Source organism: Perca fluviatilis, chromosome 2, assembly GCF_010015445.1.
Source record: "Perca fluviatilis chromosome 2, GENO_Pfluv_1.0, whole genome shotgun sequence".
Lineage (NCBI taxonomy): Eukaryota > Metazoa > Chordata > Actinopteri > Perciformes > Percidae > Perca > Perca fluviatilis.
In genome coordinates this window covers 45,756,314-45,775,487 of record NC_053113.1, presented here as the reverse complement: position 1 = coordinate 45,775,487, position 19,174 = coordinate 45,756,314, and the positions used below count along the sequence as shown (strand labels likewise).

The 19,174-nt window shown below is 42.1% G+C and overlaps 1 protein-coding gene and 1 long non-coding RNA gene across 3 annotated transcripts in view; both read left to right on the top strand.

The window, feature by feature from the left end:
* The first annotated feature begins 348 nt into the window (after positions 1-348).
* LOC120552149 lies at positions 349-1,276 on the top strand. The gene is made up of 3 exons (XR_005637962.1): positions 349-400; positions 497-693; positions 1,118-1,276. It is a non-coding gene; the product is annotated as an uncharacterized LOC120552149 (long non-coding RNA).
* Positions 1,277-8,168: 6,892 nt separating this feature from the next.
* The window catches only part of LOC120548432 (kinase suppressor of Ras 1-like), a 72,118-nt gene continuing 61,112 nt past the window's right edge, over positions 8,169-19,174 (top strand). Inside the window, exon 1 of one of the 2 annotated variants that reach the window (XM_039784695.1) lies at positions 8,169-8,446. In XM_039784695.1, the coding sequence (XP_039640629.1) occupies positions 8,255-8,446 (192 nt within the window). In that variant the 5' untranslated portion in view covers positions 8,169-8,254. The remainder of the gene's footprint in view (positions 8,447-19,174) is intronic. The other variant, XM_039784702.1, reaches the window with a different exon arrangement.

Genomic DNA, 19,174 nt, shown 5'->3' with positions numbered 1-19,174 from the left:
AGATTACTTGGAGTCGGGGGACTCATGAGAAGTCGTAGAAATCAGACCAACGTGGTTTTAGAATGAGGAGATAACCGAGGAAGGTGCAATATTACAAGCTGAGCCTTCATCCACTCAACAGCAGAGGCCCACTCTATGTGCTCTTTGCACCACTTCACTTGGCAAAGTGCATTATGGACCTTTTTCACAGCAGACATGTTGACTTGTCATAGTAGGAAAAGCACAGCTGAAATTGATAACCTTAACGATGGCTCCATGACATCAAGTGTCCCAGTAAGCTATTCCAGTGAGTCAGCATGAACAATACCAGGACCTCTCCTAAGTGGAATGCAGCCATCAGTAATGGGCTTGAATACACCTGTGCTTTTCCTACTATGTCAACATGTCTGCCGCGAAAAAGGTCTATTAGGTGGAATGTAATACTCTGTGATAACAATGTGATGCTTTCACTGAACCGCTGTGGTGACATGTCTGGATTCTTCTTCCCCGTCCACAGAGAAACAGGAAGCAGGTTCAGCTAACAGCAGATGGTTGAGATTTAGGATGCTGTACAGCTCATGGAGGGCTTGATCTCTGCTGCACGGGTTCAAGGACAGGCCTGTATTTGTGTCGTAATGTGCCATTTTACCTCTGATTGTGATTCTTCATTGACCAACTCAGACAGCAGATGGCAGTCTATTCTAATTAACAAGTGTATGTAAAAGACACGCTTGTTGTTAATGTTCTTGTCTCTCCACTCTGTCTGTCTGTCTGTCTGTGTTTTTTGTGCTCTGCCTCTGTGTCTGTTTTCCTATTGTATAGTTAGGGAAATAGTATGTTGCTTGTTACTGTCCAAGCAATGTTGTTTTTGTTCATGTCCACCAAAATGTATATGTCTATGCTATTGCATTGTTTGTGATCTGGTCTGACAGTTCAGCTGTGTGTGTGTGTGTGTGTGTGTGTGTGTGTGTGTGTGTGTGTGTGTGTGTGTGTGTGTGTGTATTTGTGTTGATCTTAACCAGCTGTTCTTGCTTTTATGTTGTTGTCTTTTAGCATTAGTATAATACACTTTTGAATTGTATAGGGCCAAATCTTGTATCTATGTATTATTGATAGCTCTCGTTTTATCTCATTTTAGGGTGACCTGTTACCACCAGCCCAGGGACAGCGGATGTAAAATAGCCTCCAGGCTAATTCTGGCACATTTTACTTTTATGTATTATCAGTGTGCATTGTCCCTGATAAATAAACCTGAAATAAATTAAAATAAAATAAATAAAATAATGAAACAGTTTTACATTTACAATAGATTATTTTCCACCCAGTCCAAACTGACATGCTGAACACGTCTAGGCTTGCAATACATGTGAAAAAAGCTCGGTAACAAAGTAAATGTTTGTTGTCAGATGACTCGATCATTACTACATTACACATTAGTCACTCGATCATGAGGTCCCATTGCTACATGGCTGTTGATTTAAAGTGGTTATTATCATGAGGTGCTACAGACATGTTGCAGCAGGTGTTTGTTACTGTTAAACTCCCAGAACTAACCCTAACCCTAACCCTAACCCATCAAGACACTCGTGTTAGTGATATTTAAACAGAAAAACTACTACTGGCCTTTAAAATAAAAGCCTTACAAAACAGTACAGTGCCTTGTAGAAACAACTACAAACTACTATTTTTAAATTAAATGATGAATTCAAATGTTGTGTAGCTTTTTTTTTAAATGTAAATCTTTTAAAAATACTACAGAAGTGCATTGCATTCACAAAAGAAGAAAAAAAAAGACACTTTATCTCGTAATTATGAGTTATCTTATAATCACTTTTGGGCAAGTTAAGGTATAGTTATCAATCGCCGCGAGCTTAGTGGGCAGTGATGATTTAATCTGCTTTTATTTGCTTCTCGGTATGAGACACTGGGAAATATGTATGTTACTTAATCTGGATGGAATTAATATTATGTCAATGAGCTGCTAAACTGCTGGAAGTCACTCTCTTCCTGCAAGAACACTTCTGTAATAAGGAAATGCAAGCAGATTAAATTAGTGATAGCTGAATGAAGCTTCGTGAACCATTTCCTTTTTTGTTTGATGTCGGAAGTAAACCTGATCTTGTAACTTAGTAACTTATAATTACAAGATATTTTTTCTTTCGTTAATGCAATGCATGTACCATAAAGTACAGACCCTTTCCAAAAAATTAGAATATCATGGAAAAGTTTATTTATTTCCATAATTCCATTTAAAACGTTAAACTTCCATAGATTATAGATTCAGGGCCCACAACTTAAACGATTTCAAGTATTTAGTTGTTTATTTGTACATAATTTGGGCTTCCAGCTCATAAAACCCACGAAAACAGGATTTCAAAAAATTAGAATACTGTAAAGAAATCACCATTTACTTCTCAGTTTTTGCAGAAAAAAAAGAAATTAGGATCACATCAAATCAATCAGAATATGGTACTTTCAAAACGATACGTCAATCTTCAATACTTGGTAGGGAATCCCTTTGCCTTAATCACTGCCTCGATGCGCCGTGGCATTGAGCCAATCAGCTGTGGCATTGCCTGGGAGTTATGGAAGCCCAGATTTCCTTGATGCTTGCTGTCAGCTCTTCTTTGTTTTTGGGTCTGGTGCCCCTCATTTTCCTCTTGATAATACCCCATAGATTCTCAATGGGGTTTAGGTCCGGCGAGTTGGCTGGCCAGTCAAGCACTGTGATGGCATGGGCATCAAACCAGGTTTTGGTGCTTCTGGTGGTATGGGCAGGGGCCAGGTCCTGCTGGAAGATGAAATCTGCATCTCCATACAGATCCTCAGCAGAAGGAATCATGAAGTCCTCTAAAACATTCTGCTAGACTGATGCGGTGACCTTGGATTTAAGAAAGCAGAGTTTACCAACACCTGAACTGGACATTGCACCCCAAATCATGACTGACTGTGGAGATTTCACACTGGACCTCAAGCAGCTTGGGTTCTGTTCCTCACCCGTCTTCCTCCAAACCCTTGGACCTTGATTCCCGAATGAAAGGCACACTTTACTTTCATCGGAGAAGAGGACCTTGGACCACTGGCCAACAGTCCAGTCCTTCTTATGGTGATTTCTTCACAGTATTCAAACTTTTTGAAATCCTGTTTTCGTGGGTTTTATGAGCTGGAAGCCCAAATCATGTACAAATAAACAACTAAATACTTGAAATCGTTTAAGTTGTGGGCCCTGAATCTATAATCTATGGAAGTTTAATGTTTTGAATGGAATTATGGAAATAAATAAACTTTTCCATGATATTCAAATTTTTTGGAAAGGGTCTGTATATGCTGGCCTGTATGATGATGAAAGTAGTCCCGAAGATTATGGGAGGTAAATATGATAGATAAAGAGGGAGTCTGGATCAACGGAAGTACATTTCCAGGATAACTGCCTGACATCCGGCGCGTGAGGTCCCTCGCCTTCCGCTCTTTGTGTGTCTCTGTTCTCAAAATCCCAACAAACAACAAACTTTGAGTCTGCGAGCTACACACTGAAAATGACACGTTTTGAAGAAAATGTGGATGCTGCAATAAGGCAGGCCTGCTTGGTTCTTCTGGGGAATGATTGTAAAGATTTACAAAGAATATGTTTACGGCGTTTCCTCTCTAACTGGGACGTTTTGAGACCGATTGGTGGGATTGCTGTGGACAATTTACACACGGCGATACAGTGGTATGAGCAAATGAAGTTTAACCATGCATCCAGCTGATTTAAATACCTCACGTTACTGTATTATGTCAACAGTTAACTTCATTTGATATTGTATGTGACGTTTTCTTTCGCGGGGTGCAAATGTTCCACCAAAACAAGTTCCTTCCCGAGACTATTTAGCAGAGCCACAGTCCTTTTTTTCGGAGCTTAGCGCCGCCCAAGACGAATGTGACTGGTTTAAAGTGGTTCATTTACAATAAGAGAATACGTTACAGATGCATCGTTGCATTTCAAGTGTTGCATACGGTAACTTAGCCTACTTTGGATGTATCGTGAGCTAAACCGGGCAACGTTATCACTGTCACTGTGTAACGAGCTGTACGAGTTGTAGCGACGAACGTAATAACTTAGATTAATATAGCGCATTTCACCAAAACCCACGGACGCTTTACACAGGTACAGGGTAGAGCAGTAATCGGGCCTTAAAAGTTCGGCCCGACACGGCCCGACTCCGACAGAATTCGGCCTGAGCCCGACAAGTACATTTTGATTGACAGCTTTTTACAGCCCAACATTATTCAAATGTACGCACACACACAGCACGTTCGCTTTTTGTCAAGAATGAGTCATTTATACATTTTTTATCATTTATCCATGCCTAACGTAGGCTATTGGCCACTTAGAAGTTGGAACAAAGAAATAAAATAAGTCCTCCGTTCCACCTCCTCAGCATCTATTTTCACGCTAATCGAAACGCATCACCTGACCGCTCAGTTACTGCGCAATCCGGAGCCCAGCCCGAGCCCAGCCCAGCCGGAGCCCAGCCCGAGCCCAGCCCGAGCCCAGCCCGAGCCCAGCCCGAGCCCAGCCTGAGCCCAGCCCGATCCCAGCCCGAGCCCAGCCCGAGCCCAGCCTGAGCCCTGCCCGAGCCCGAGCCCAGCCCGAGCCCAGCCCGAGCCCAGCCTGAGCCCAGCCTGAGCCCAGCCTGAGCCCGAGCCCAGCCTGAGCCCGTGTAATATGATAGAAATTAAGACCAAACCTGACTGAATCCGTTGGGTTCGGGCAAAGATCTTCAGTACAGGGGGACAAGGGAAAAGAAAATAGTAGGCCAACACAAACACTTACTAAAACAACATGAAAACTGACTACAACAACATTGCGCATTGTAAAGTTATTTAATGAATAAAATAGACATATTACATATCTGAGGGCCAATTCGGGGTGGGTTTTGAATCATTTACAATCCCGTAATTGTCTCCATCTGTCACTTTCCCTTTCAGTTGTTCTCCGTTTATTTCCTTCTTTCCTGTGATGGCCCTGCCCCAGTATCAGCCATAACTAGGCTTACTACTTCTAAAATAAAAGTAGGCCTATATAAAGAAATCTCCTGCTACCTTTTAACTGGCTGGATACTCACTACAGGCTTTTCCGGTGTTACGCCGAAATCTGTGACCCATCAGAATGTGTGCTCTGTAGCGCCCTCTACCTGCCGTAACTCATTTTGTGACTTTGTGGGAAAAAATCGGACCCGGGCAGAGGCATTAATAAAAACTATATAAAACTAGGGTTCTTTTCACTGTAATGCCGCGTTCTATTTACCTCGGAACTCGTTTTTTTACGAGGTCAAAGTCGGAAACGCCCCCTGACCTCGGATTTACAAGCTCGGAACTCGTACAACCTCGCAGTAGCCGAGTTCAAAATCCAACATGGCTGCCCCCTGTATCAACAGTTGTGAAAGCTGCAGTAACATAAAGTTATCAGCACTCCTGTCTTATTTGTGTCACTAAATCGTTCACACAGGCATGTCCAACTTCTATCTGTGGACATGTTGTTAAGCTGTTTGCATGCACAAAAAAAACGCGTAATGCGTTGTTATCAACTGGTTGCTAACAATAGCTAACCGGGCTAGAGCTGATGAAAACAATGAAAATCTGACTTTTAAATAGAACGCATTCAACTCGGGTATGACGTCATTCCCAGTTCCGGCTTCCGAGTTCCGAGGTAAATAGTGCGCGGCATTTAGTCTCGTTTGCTGTTACAGGTCATTTATGATCATCAGATGGAACATTACACAGTTTCATAAACATTTAAAAGTTAAATATATAGTCACAGAAATGCAAACAACCCAGAGCGTTTTTTTTCTCCTATCCCGTGTGGTGTAGCCAGACTTACATTTACTCCACAGCGCTGCAATGCGAGATTGAAACTAATGTTTAGAAGATGCCTGCTTTATAAATCCAAGTTGTCCGGTGCACATTTTCACCATATATTATATTGGCCAGGGCCGTGCAGAGACCTTTGGAGGGGCAGGTGCTCAAAGTATAAAAGGGGCACATGGAACAAGGCTTCAAATAGGGCTGTGCTCAAAATATCAATACATCAATATATTGTGACACATTCCTTTCTGATACGTGTATCGATACGGATGCTTCTGTATTTATATGGCAGTAAATGTTGTTATGCAGTTTTGTAAAAGAATCAGAATAGAAAAGACCATTATAAGGTCAAAAGTTTAAAAAACAATTTTCTTTGCACCTATTAATAACTCTGGAATTACAAACTGAAGTGTCTTAAATTGTCCCAATCTGAAGGCTTTTTCTTCTCTGTTATACAGAATAGTAAAGAATAGTAAACTCTGTCTAGGACATCGTCATTATACAAAATCAACGTGGCCCGTTTCCTACAGTACAGTATAGTTTTATTTAATGCCTTATCAGCAGGGGTTAAATTGGGATTTGTTATGTGGGGGGGCTCTCCCTAGGGGGGTCCGGGTGTATGCCCCCCAGGGAAAAAAAAATTGAAAAATAAACCGCTAAATGGCACTTTCTGGAGAGTTTTGTGCAAAGAAATGGATAAATTGAGTCTTACATGATATGTGCAAAACTGCAAGGTTAAGAGCCTATACTTTGCATTGTTGTAGTATCAACAGGTATTGGGGCATTTAGCATTTACATTACTGTTAATCAATCATCACTTGATTACACATTGTATTACCTTGTTATGATATAAGAAGTGACCCATACAATGTGCCAAACATAATGTGCCACATGAAGAGTGCAGCATATGACAGTAGCAACAGCTGCTAAGATTTGGGTCTGTGGTGACCAGGTCCACCACACAAACTTCCTTCTCCCAATCTCCCTCTTTACTACAACACACACACGTGCGCGCGCGCACACACACACACAGACAGACGGCGCCGAGTGGGGCTCTCCGTGGCCGGCTCGGAGCCCTGCCGCTGGAGGAGATGCGACAGCGAGAACTGGTTCCACGGCTTGGTCAGCGACATGAACTCGTAGCGGCCGGTGGAGCTTCCGAGCACCGGGCTTACACCGCTGCCAACGGGTTTTTAGCTTTATAGAAGGCATTTTATCTACCGACGGAGACACTTTGGCGTTATGTAGTTGACCCGCGGGGAATTGTCTGCAGTTCTGGGCGGGTTGTTGCCGTGTTCTGATTGTACTAATGTCTTATCTCCGCCGAGACTAAATTGTGACATATTTAGACACATCCGGACAAACGAGCAGGCTTGAGCCCCGGAGAGCCCCGGCCCAATTTAACCCCTGCACACAGCAATATAAACAACAGCTCCATGCTCTCTTCACGTCGTTCTTGTAAAATAATAATAATAATAATAATAATAATAATCAGTATACATTACAAACACACCGCTTCGCTGAGAACAGCACTTACCAGCAGCCGCGGTATTGAAGATCCTCTCCTTCTGGTGCAATATTAAAAAAAACGCGCGTGCGGCAAATCGTCCCGGTCTGGACGAGGTATCAGGTGAAAGGTCATCATGTGGTTCATTTTATTTACGAATAAATTATTATTCATTAATTTACTAATAGTTAGATTTGGGCAGGCCTTCACAAAAGGGCCTTTAATTAAATTTTAAATTTTTTTTTCCTTGACAAAAGGGCACTTTGGGCATCAAGGGGCAAGGGCAGGTGCTCAAGCACCCTCCGCCCCCCCCTCCCTCCCTCCCTCCCTGCACGTGCCTGATATTGGCTGTAGGCTATGTTGTAATTGATGTCCTTAAAATAAGTTATTCTTATTTTTTTTTAAATTAAAATCAAATGTATCATCCCTTAAATGCATCCATATTGCATTTAAAAAAAATGTTGCCCCAATATGGAATATAGCACCCCCGCCTCCCCCACCATACATATTCCCCCTCCACTGATATTTTGTTAGAGAATTACAGATAGGCCTACATTCTCTGTTTTCCATTTCTTATGTAGCTCCATTAACTTTTTCGTGTATCCATTTGATTGTATATATTTTTTTGCATCTCTCTAAGCACTTTAACTATTTTTCAGTGCTTTATTAATCTATTGACTTATCCTCTATGTTTGCTTAATTAAGTTTAAGTCTTTGGTTAAATGTGTAGCTAGGTTACAACAGCGTTAAACTTGTGCTGTCTTGTTCTTCCTTCGGTTAGCTCGGTGAAGGAGGCTGTGGGAGACCCAAACGCGGAAACGGCTTTGAGGCGATGCTGGCTTTAGAGGAAGCAGCAGCAGCAGTAGTGTGCGACTCGTCTTCAGGTCGCTGTGTGACACAAGCCGCGCCGATGTAAAGGGAATGGACAGAGACACGGCCAGAGGAGACAGCATGGTCCACAGCGGGACAGAAAGCGACGGGGCCCGGGAGGCTCTGAAGCAGTGCAGACTCATCCAGAACCTGGTGGACATCTCCCTCTCCAGTCTGCGGGCTCTCAGGACCGGTTGCGCCGCATCCAGTGACTTCACCCGGCGGGAGATCCGCACTTTAGAGGTAGGCTACGGTACGGTAGAGGAAATACGCTGCTCGCGCTCCTGCTCTGGTGCTCAAGCCTCCAACGAGTTCTGTAATGGTAGCCAACGGTACCGCAGACAAGACAGTGTGTGAAAAGTCCGCCAGCTTCTTGCTTGTTACACCCCTTTAGCCCACAAGTAGGCCTGACTGGAAACGGGTGCTTCGTCGTATTCTGTCACCCATTCGATTCTGTCACCTGTCACAGATGTTCACTAAACGTTTTTTCTCATTACACATCATAGATATGATTACACATCAGCCTACACACACACATTTTAATAGGCTATTATTTGTATGTTTTGATTGCTGTTACCCAAAAAATAGTAATACGTTCTATTCGTTGCTATATGGTGCTAACAATGTTTAACTTTAAACAGAGTCACAAGTCTCGAATGTCGGCCTATTCCAAAGGGAAGGTTTGAGTTGTCTATAGCTATTGTTATTAGCTAGGCTACTGAAAAAGCACGGGTGTAAATAAAACAATGAATGATGGCTGAATTCCATTTCGCTGCTTCAGTTTCAGGGTGCTGGTATTATGCACTGGCTCACTGTCCCACTGGCATGGCTTAGTGAGACACTCTTATTGTAAACTAGTGGAGCCTTGTTAAATGTTATTAATAGGCCAACGCATGCTTTTCCTACAATGACAGGATGTTAGGTCTTGTGTGTCGCTTTACACTATTAAACTCTCCCAACAAAATATACTGTGGCTGCTACCAGCACGACCTATGGACAAAGTACCAACCTTTTGTGGCATTTTAGGCCTTTATTGATAGAACAGCTTCGACACGAAAGGGGAGAGGGAGGGGGTACTGACATACTGAGGTACTGAGGAATGAGCATGGGGCGCACGCTCTACCAGGTGAGCTACCCAGGCTCCCCGAAAGTACCCAACTTAAATACAGTTGCAAACCTATCGCTCTAAACCGAGGACCCTGATGACATAAAGGGCCCTATCTTGCACCTGGCGCAGCGCAAAGCCCGACGCAAGAGCCTTTGCTAGTTTAAGACTGACGCAGTTGTCAATTTCCTGTCCAGCGGCCACGTCGTTTAAATAGCAAATGCACCTGCGCCCATCTCTGTGCCCATGAGCGTGCTGGTCTTACAGAGAGGTGTGTTCTGGGGTCTGTTTCAGAAAGCAGGTTTAGTGAAGTACAACCCTTTTGAACCACGCGCCTGGCGCACGGACCCTTTTTTCCCGCGGTTAAATTAGCAAAAGTAGATTCGTACACTCCCTAAACACACCTGCGCCATGCGTTTCACGCCGTGCGCTTAGATCGTTAAAATAGGGCTGAAAATGTCTCAAAGCAAGACTATTTAACCATTCATAGATGGATTAAGACAGCTGGATCCAACGCCGTCACTCCAACGCCTTGCTGTTGCGCTGCCAAAAAGCATTTTCCCCAGAGGCCACCATTATAAACTAAACGCCAAATCTGCTATTGCTGTCACATATCTGTCCACAGACATAACCACCTGTCAAAGTACTCAAAACTGCCTCTGTGTAAGATCCTGCAGGTGTGTCTAGGAAAATATTTACACCAACACACACACACACACACACACACACAGTGCACGTGACACTGTTTAAAGACATTTCATGATGTCATTAAGCCCAACCATTTGTCTTCTAGTGTACAGTCTGGTTTGTTTGTTAGTTGTGAGTCAGTACCAGCGTGGTGACTTTATTTTCATCACATTTATCATATGTTAAAACTTTCATGTTGTCCAAAAGGTCTTGCAGCAAAGTTTTCATTGACAACACAGATCTGGTAAATGGCCCGAGGGCTATTTCTCAAAACCTAGATAGCGGATTATCCTGGCTCAATTTAGCCTTGACTGTTAAAGAAAGCCGTGAACGTGCATCTATCTGAATTACTTCAGCCTGGCTCAACCTAGTCGCTCCTCCTCAGCCTGGCTTGGCCGTCGTGAAACACACCGAGCCATGCTGCACAGATTGGACTAGGTCAAGCCTCGCTTTATCGCTTTATCGCTTTATCCTGGATTTATAAATTCTGCTTTTGTGAAACAGCCCCCAGGTTAAAAAAATAAATAAAAATTGAATTTGATTTGAAATTGATTTTGTGCTTGATGCATGTGAAGCACCAGAGCAGTGTGTGGTGTAGCTGAGGAGTGACTGTTGCTCACTCGCTCAGGCTGAGCCCTTGTTGTGTACATGTCTTTGGTAAGAGGCTAAATTTAGCCGTGACTCCCTCCCACGCATTCTGAGCAGGTCCTGTTTGTTGAGAAAATCAAATGAAATCGTGATAGACCGTGGGAGACATGCATGTTGCTGTGCCAGGGCTCACTTTACAGATGGAAGAGCGAGGGAGGTGTGATGTACTGGAACTGTGGTTCACAGTTCCTTTTTTTCATTTCCTGTCCTTTCATTTACCTCTTAATCTGCCTGTCCCTGGTGCCTCTTTATGAATTCATTACTGAAACCTACAGAATTTTAATGTCAAATGTTGCAAATGACTGGATTTTGGACAAAATTCTAAATGGTGCAGGCACAGTGAACATGGCATCAATCAGACTGATCTCATTAAGTGGCATATGTATGACACGCCAATTCGTATGCCATTTTGGCGTGTTATCAAGACGCATACTCACTTTTTAGCAATGTTTGTCAACGCCGTTTGGCCTCCATCGACTTACATTACCTTGTGATTGTGTGTGAATTTATTTCTTGGCTGTATACAGCGGAAGGCAGTCTGCAACCTCACATGACTTCGCGTAAACATACACAACACTTTCTAAAGCCACATGCCGTGGCGTGTTATCACGTAAACATACACGCCACTTTCTAAAGTCAAGTGGTGTGCCTATCTGTACGCATTTTGAGCGCCGTATACAGCGGATGGGTTAGGTTTAGGAAAAGAAGAACGGGTTGGGTTTAGGAAAAGAAGAACGGGTTGGGTTTAGGAAAAGAAGAACAGGTTAGGTTTAGGAAAAGAAGAACGGGTTGTGTTTAGGAAAAGAAGAACGGGGTTTGGGTTTAGGAAAAGAAGAATGGGGTTGGGTTTAGGAAAAGAAGAACGGGTTAGGTTTAGGAAAAGAAGAACGGGTTGGGTTTAGGAAAAGAAGAACGGGTTAGGTTTAGGAAAAGAAGAACGGGTTGGGTTTAGGAAAAGAAGAACGGGTTTGGGTTTAGTAAAAAACAAAGCAACGGTTGAGTTTAGGAAACGTGACACGCGGGGCACAATCCCCGGTCTCCTGGGTGAAAGTCCTGTGTTTGACCGATCCACCACCCCGACCAACCACCCTACATGGATTTTCGCCCTTTCATACTACTCGTTACTCGCTACGTAGCGAGTAGTATGAAAGGGCGAAAATCAACATAATTGGTTGGGGTGGTCAAAATGCGTACAGATAACACGCCACTTGGCTTAAAGTGAAAGTAGCGTGTATGTTTAAGCGAAGTCATGATATCATGTTGCATCAATAGAGAAAATATATCTGAGACTGAAGCTCCAAAGGAGGGGACAGTCAAAGGTTCTAGAGTTCAGACAGGGGACAGTCAAAAGTTCATGATGTCAGACATCAGTTATGTCATTCACCACTAATAACACAAGAGGTTCCTCCACACTTTCACAAAGTCACGGCAGTGTGTCTTTAAGCTGCTCAGTCACACGGTCTGTCTCAGCACACACTAAAATGCAGCAGATCAATAAAACACAAAACCAGTGGTGGAACCACGTACATTTACTCAAGTACTGTACCGAAGTACAAATTTGAGGTACTTGTACTTTACTTGAGTCTTTTCTTTTCATGCCACTTTCTACTTCTACAATACACTAGTTACTTTACACATTAAGATTTCTGCACACAAAACACATGTAGTTTATCAAATCTGATGTTTTCTTATAAATGAAACTAGCCAACAATATAACTGTAAGTCCAGCTGAGATGATTAGACCATTATTTAATTTATTTTTTATTTAATCTTTATTTAACCAGGTAGGCCGTTGAGAACAGGTTCTCATTTGCAACAACGACCTGGCCAAGAAAAGCATAAGCGTGCAGGACAACCTACAGTTTCACATACAATAAAATACAAGAAAACAGAATACAATGGGCTACATAAAGTGCAGATTAAGTAGGCATTACAAAGCCGGCGCGAAGGGAGGTGTAAGAAAGTTGGAGGATATGCGAAAGTAATAATAACAACACAATATACATTAATAGACAGTCTATAACACTGCTGAGATGTAGTGAAGAGTCAATATACAGTTAGTGCAAGTTGTGGTCTAGTTAGTGATAGAGATGCACCGATTACAACTTTCTAGGCCGATTCCGATTTCCGATTTTCTTTGAGTGAGGCCAGCCGATACCGATTTTAGCCGATTCCGATTTCATTTGTTCTTACCACTTTACAGCACACACAAATATTTATTTGCTATCTTTTCTTTAATAGAACATTTTGCATTTTTTTTTAACAGATAATGGATCACTATAAAATAGAACTATATAAATTACTCCTGGTGTGGGAAATTCACACCCATCTAAAGTGCAATGTTTCACATCCAATATCCAACAAAAAAAAATTATTTTGGTTTTTGGTGACGTCCCTCCACGCCCTACTTTTTCCTTGCAGGTGTTGCATATTGCAAACTTGTTATCTTCTGCACACACACGCTGAAGAATTTCCAAACAGCTGACACGTTACAGATTAATTCAGACTTCACACCGCGAGCGAGTACGCGCGACACGACGGAAAAGTTGAGAGAACGATAAAAGAGACTGTGCTGTCGCGTCCGTGTGTGCGTGGGTCCTTGAGAACTGTAACTCGTATAACGTATGTTGTCGGTTAATTGTAGCGTTGACCGGTATGAAATCGGCGTATGTCAGACTGACCTGCCGGTCGCCGGTCATGCCCGAGCACGTGAAAACCGGCTAATTCCGGTCACCGGCCGTGCATCTCTAGTTAGTGATGTAGGTCAGTGATAACACAATGAGTATGAAAAGACAGTCTATATAAAATGGTGAATGTAGTTAAGAGTCAATATACAGTTATTAAACACTTAGTTGATCAACAGAACAGTTTTGATAATTAAGTTTCTAAAATGTGAGGATTTTACTGCATCGAGTAATTTTACTTGTAATACTTTAATTATGTACATTTTTCCTGATGATACTTACACACTTTTACATAAGTACCATTTTCCATGCAGGACTTTTACTTGTAGGGCTGGGTGATATGGAGAAAATCAAATATCACAATATTTTTGACCAAATACCTCGATATTGATACCGCAACGATATTGTAGTGTTGACTATTGGCGCTTTCACAAAATATTTACACAATCAGATTTTTGATAAATAATCATCAGTAATGTGGATATAATGACTAAGTGGGTAAATGCAAATAATAGAACAGTTACAACAGTCTGGTAAGTAAGTTAAAACCATGAAAAGACAACAACTATGTCATATCACGATATTACGATATCCAAAATGTAAGACGATATCTAGTCTCATATCACAATATCGATATAATATCGATATATTGCCCAGCTCTACTTGTAACATGTGTATTTTTTACAGTGTGGTAAAAAAAAAGATTCTTTACTGAAGTAAAGAATCTGAATATTTCCTCCACCACTGCACAAAACCACCAAAACTAATATATGAATGTGAAATATACACGTAGCAAGTATTGCTGGCACTGTGGGTCACCCTTTGCACAAACCACAGCCAAGACAGTCGAATCACAAACCATAATATTCATTTTCTGATTGCTCAAATATTTACAACATAAACTCGCACGCACTCTGACCGTGCGCTTCTGGTTTCTCCGTTATCTCACGCACAGTCCTGTTGCTCAGAGGTACAGCTTCCTGCTGTCTGTGGTGTGTGGCTTCTTCCTCTTCTTCTTCTTCTTCTTCTTCTTCTTCTTCTTCTTCTTCTTCTTCTCATTGCGTTGCACTACCGCCAACTACTGGTGTCACATTTTCACCTACAGTTGCCAGCTAGTTACTCAGATTCTCAGTCCAACAACTCAGCTACCGTTAACAAACTAATCAGATACCTCCTGCCTTGTTCACCTCCTCCACATTCCAGAAGGTTTTCCCAATCCAGTTCTTCTCATTCCCTCCATCATGATCCTTCTCTCTAACATATATTTCCTACATTTAGTTAAAACATGTTGCACAGTTTCTGGTTTTTGACAACTATTGCACAACCCTGTTGGATGTTTCCCCATGATGAAAAGCGTACTATTTAAATAAGTATGCCCAATTGTCCCTCTTTCCTCCTCCTCTCCTTACATTACCAACACTATTTTGGATGTTATATAAATGTCTTCCCTTTTGTTGTTCCCAGTGCTGTTGCCACTTTTTGTTTATTTCCTTCCACACAATGCTCGTTCCTTCTGTTTTTGATATTTAATAACTGTGTCTATGTTTCCCCTCCTCACCGCTTGCTTGGCTAGCTTGTCCACCCTCTCATTACCCAAAATGCCTATGTGAGCAGGAACCCACATTATACAATATTAATACGTTGTCTTCTTATTCCTGCATGTGCTGTCATGTTTTCATAGAGTAAATCCTGTCGACTAGATGTTCCTGATCTTAGACTGTACAGGGCAGATAGAGAGTCACTACAGACTAGGGCCTTCTATAGGGTCTATATTCTCCCATCCATTCCAGAGCCATCAATATAGCACATAGCTCCACTGTAAATACACTTAACAAATTTGATGTTCTTCTACAAACTTCCTAGCCTGGGTAAACCCTGACAAACTTCCGGCAAATTTGAGATTTGCTCTGCAAGTCAGTCTGGCGAAGAGCCCATTCAAACCCATTTCCAATATCCCCAAAATCGAGGCAACAATCACAACTGCTGAGGCGGGCTTTACACCAATCACAACCGTTGAGGCGGGCTTTACGCGACGACGATAGCGCAGCGACGGTGAGCAGCTTTTTGTTTACTTTTAACATGACGGATACCGAAGCGCAGCGTCACCCGGATCGTTGGTCTGATTGGTTGGACTATCCAGTGCGCCCAGAGGCATTTGAGCCGCGTCCGTTGGTGACGCCACTTTGGAAATGAACTGTAAATGAACCTTTCCAAGACCCACTCTCAGTTACAACTGAGAAGGGTCTGGTGTCAACCAGGCTACAAACTTCCCCTCTGTAACTTGGGACTACAATAGCAGATCCAGTGTTTCCTGTTTCTGGATCCTTTGATCCATGTGTGAAGATTTGCACATATTACTTATTAGAGCTGGGCAATATATCGATATTATATCGATATCGTGATGTGAGACTAGACATCGTCTTAGATTTTGGATATCGTGATATGACATAAGTGTTGTCTTTTCCTGGTTTTAAAGGCTGCATTACAGTAAAGTGATGTACTTTTCTGAACTTACCAGACTGTTGTAACTGTTCTATTATTTGCCTTTACCCACTTAGTCATTATATCCACATTACTGATGATTATTTATCAAAAATCTCATTGTGTAAATATTTTGTGAAAGCACCAATAGTCAACACTACAATATCGTTGCGGTATTGATATCGAGGTATTTGGTCAAAAATATCGTGATATTTAATTTTCTCCATATCACCCAGCCCTATTCCTTATATTTAATTTCTTCATATTCATAACATTAACTCACTAGATCTACTCTCTTTCCTCGCCTTGATTTTAAGCAAGTCCACATCTACTACCATATTCTCTATTAGAGCTGAAGATCTTTGTCCGAACCCGACGGGACCAGACAGGACCCAACGTGTTCGGTCTTAATTTCTATCATTTTACACGGGCTCGGGCCGGGCCGGGCTTGTGCTCCGGGTTGCGCGGTAAATGAGCGGTCAGGTGATGCGTTTCGATTAGCGCGTAAATGGATGCTGAGGAGGTGAAAAGGAGGCTGGCCTGAGCTTCTGGCGATTACATTTTGGTTGCACCGGCAAAGAAAGCAAAGTCTGAGGTGTGGAAAACTTTTGACCATGTGCATAATGAGAAATGACTCATTCTTGACAAAAGGCAAAAGAGCTGTGTGCGTGCGCACATTTGAATTATGTCGGGCTGTAAACGGGTTTGGGCTTTTAAAAAGCTGTCAATCAAAATGTACTTGTCGGGCCCGGGCCGAATTCTGTCGGGCTCTGGCCTTGTCGGGCGAACTTTTAAAGGCCCGATTACAGCTCTATCCTCTATCATCCACACAGGCACCGCAGGCCATATTACAGTTTGAGCAAACTCAAGTCCATGCACTCCTAAGTCTCTTGCCACTGCATGCCCCACCCAGCCAAAGCTCAATTTCTGTGCTCTCTCTCTCCCAGAAGTTCTGTCGTACACTTTTTGCTGGATGAGCCTCTTCATGTCCCCTCAAATGTATTCAGTAATTTGCCCTCAGTTGACGTCGACAGAGCTCTAATGGCATTTCTCCTGCCTCAAATTGCAAGGCGCACACTGGTGATGTTCTAACTGCCCCCAGACACACCCTCAAAGCCCGAGCCTGAATCCTATCCAGGCCCGCAAGCAAAGATTTGGCAGCTGACCCATGTATTAAACTTCCATAGTCCAACCTTGACCTGATTAGAGCTACATACATATACATACATACATACATACATACATACATACATATATATACATACATACATACATACATACATACATACATACATATACATACATATATATATATATATATATATATATATATATATATAAGTCAGCTCCCCATTTTACCCCTGCAAGACATCTCATGACATTGATCGCTTTTTTACATTTATTTTCCACCTGTCTCACATCTTCTTCATGTTAATTTAAAGTCAAAATATATTCCCAAAAAAACGGAAACTCTTTACTCTCTTAAGTTTACTTCCATACAATTTAACCTCATTATCTTCTCTAATTCTTTTTTTTGTAAAAAGCATGAACTTTGTTTTCTCCACTGAGAACTTAAATCCCCATTTAATGCCCCATCGCTCCACCTGTCAAACTCTTTCCTGTATTTTGTCGACTGCATGCCCCACATTTCTCCCTCTTTTCCACAGGGCCCCATCATCAGCAAACGGAGATCTTCCTATACCCTCTGGTATATTTACAAAAATATCATTTATCATAACAGAGAATAACAACAGGCCTAACAACACTCCCCTGGGGTGGCCCATTCTCTACTATGTGCTTGCTTGACAACTCAGCCCCCACTTTAACCTGGATGGTTCTCCCCCTCAGAAAGCCCACACTCCAATTAAACATGTTTCCTCCAATTCCCATCCTGTGCAACTTGATCATCAGCCCCTCCCTCCGTAGAATGGCATATGCCTTCTCTACATCAAAAAACACAGCTGCCACTTTTTCTTTGTTTACCTGGGCTTTTCTTATGTCATCTTCCAGACATACATCTGGATCCATAGTGGCCCTTCCTCTTCTAAATCCACTCGGGTAGGAAGCCATCATACCTTTCCTTTCCAAGTATTACATGATTCTCTCATTCACCATCTGCTCCATCAATTTACACACATTAGATGTAAGGGCAATAGGTCATGTAATTTCTTTGGCTTACTTTCATCCTTTCCTGGTTTTCTTATTGGAACTATTATTGCGTCCTTCCAGCTCTCTGGGATATTTCCCTCTTCCCATACTTTATTAAACAGACACAACAGCTTCCTCAGCCCCTCCATACTTAGATGTTTCAACATGATGTAGCATACTCCATCTTTCCCCGCTGCAGTATTATCAGTATTAGCCAATGCCCGAGTTAACTCTCCCATGCTAAAAAGGTACATTATGTTCACCACACTTAAAGCTTCTAAGTTTCCCCCCTTGCTTTTTTCTCGTCCTCTCCTCCCCATTTCATCCAGATTATTGGAGCTGTGTACTTTAACAAAGTTTTTAACCATTATCTCTGCCTTTTCTTTATTGGTTACCGCAACCTCCTCCCCATCATTCAAAACCGGATAACTCCATTCTCTCCTATCCCCACCCATTTTCCTAATTATCCTCCATATCTCCCCTACCTTAATGGAGCTCCCAATTGAGTCACTATGGACCTTTTTCACAGAAGACATGTTGACTTGTCCTAGTAGGAAAAGCACAGCTTAAATAGATAACCTTAACGATGGCTCCATGACATCAAGTGTCCCAGTAAGCTATTCCAGTGAGTCAGCATGCACAATACCAGGGCCTGGACCAGGAGTAAAATCATTAGTAGTATTAATCTATACGTGCTGTCTCTTGACTTGACTGCACTCTTAAGTTCATCATTCACTTCTTCCCACTTTAATCCTTTCATAACCAAATGATGTTCTGCGGCTTTTGCAATGACCTGAATCCTTTCATTTTTACATTTTATCCCGTATGTTGCATTTATTACTCCTGCTATAAAAGTAACCAGTTTCTTCTTTTCTATCCACGCTTTCTATTTATATTGATTTCCCACTACTGCCAACTGTTCTTTATTATATTCAGTTTCCTTCCTTTGATTTTTCATCTGTACCATATGAAACTTTTTATGAATATGTAATATGAAATTGCCTCCACAATTACAGCACTTTGGTCTCACTCCATCACCGCACTTTCCGTATTCATGCTCACCCCCACACCTAGCACATCTTCTCTTGCCTTTGCACATTTTGGCAATATGTCCAAATTCCTGCCAATTATAGCATCTCATTGGCTTAGGCATAAACTCCCTTACACTGTATTTCATGACTCCAAAGAATATCTCCTCTGGAAGTACCTTTGTGTCAA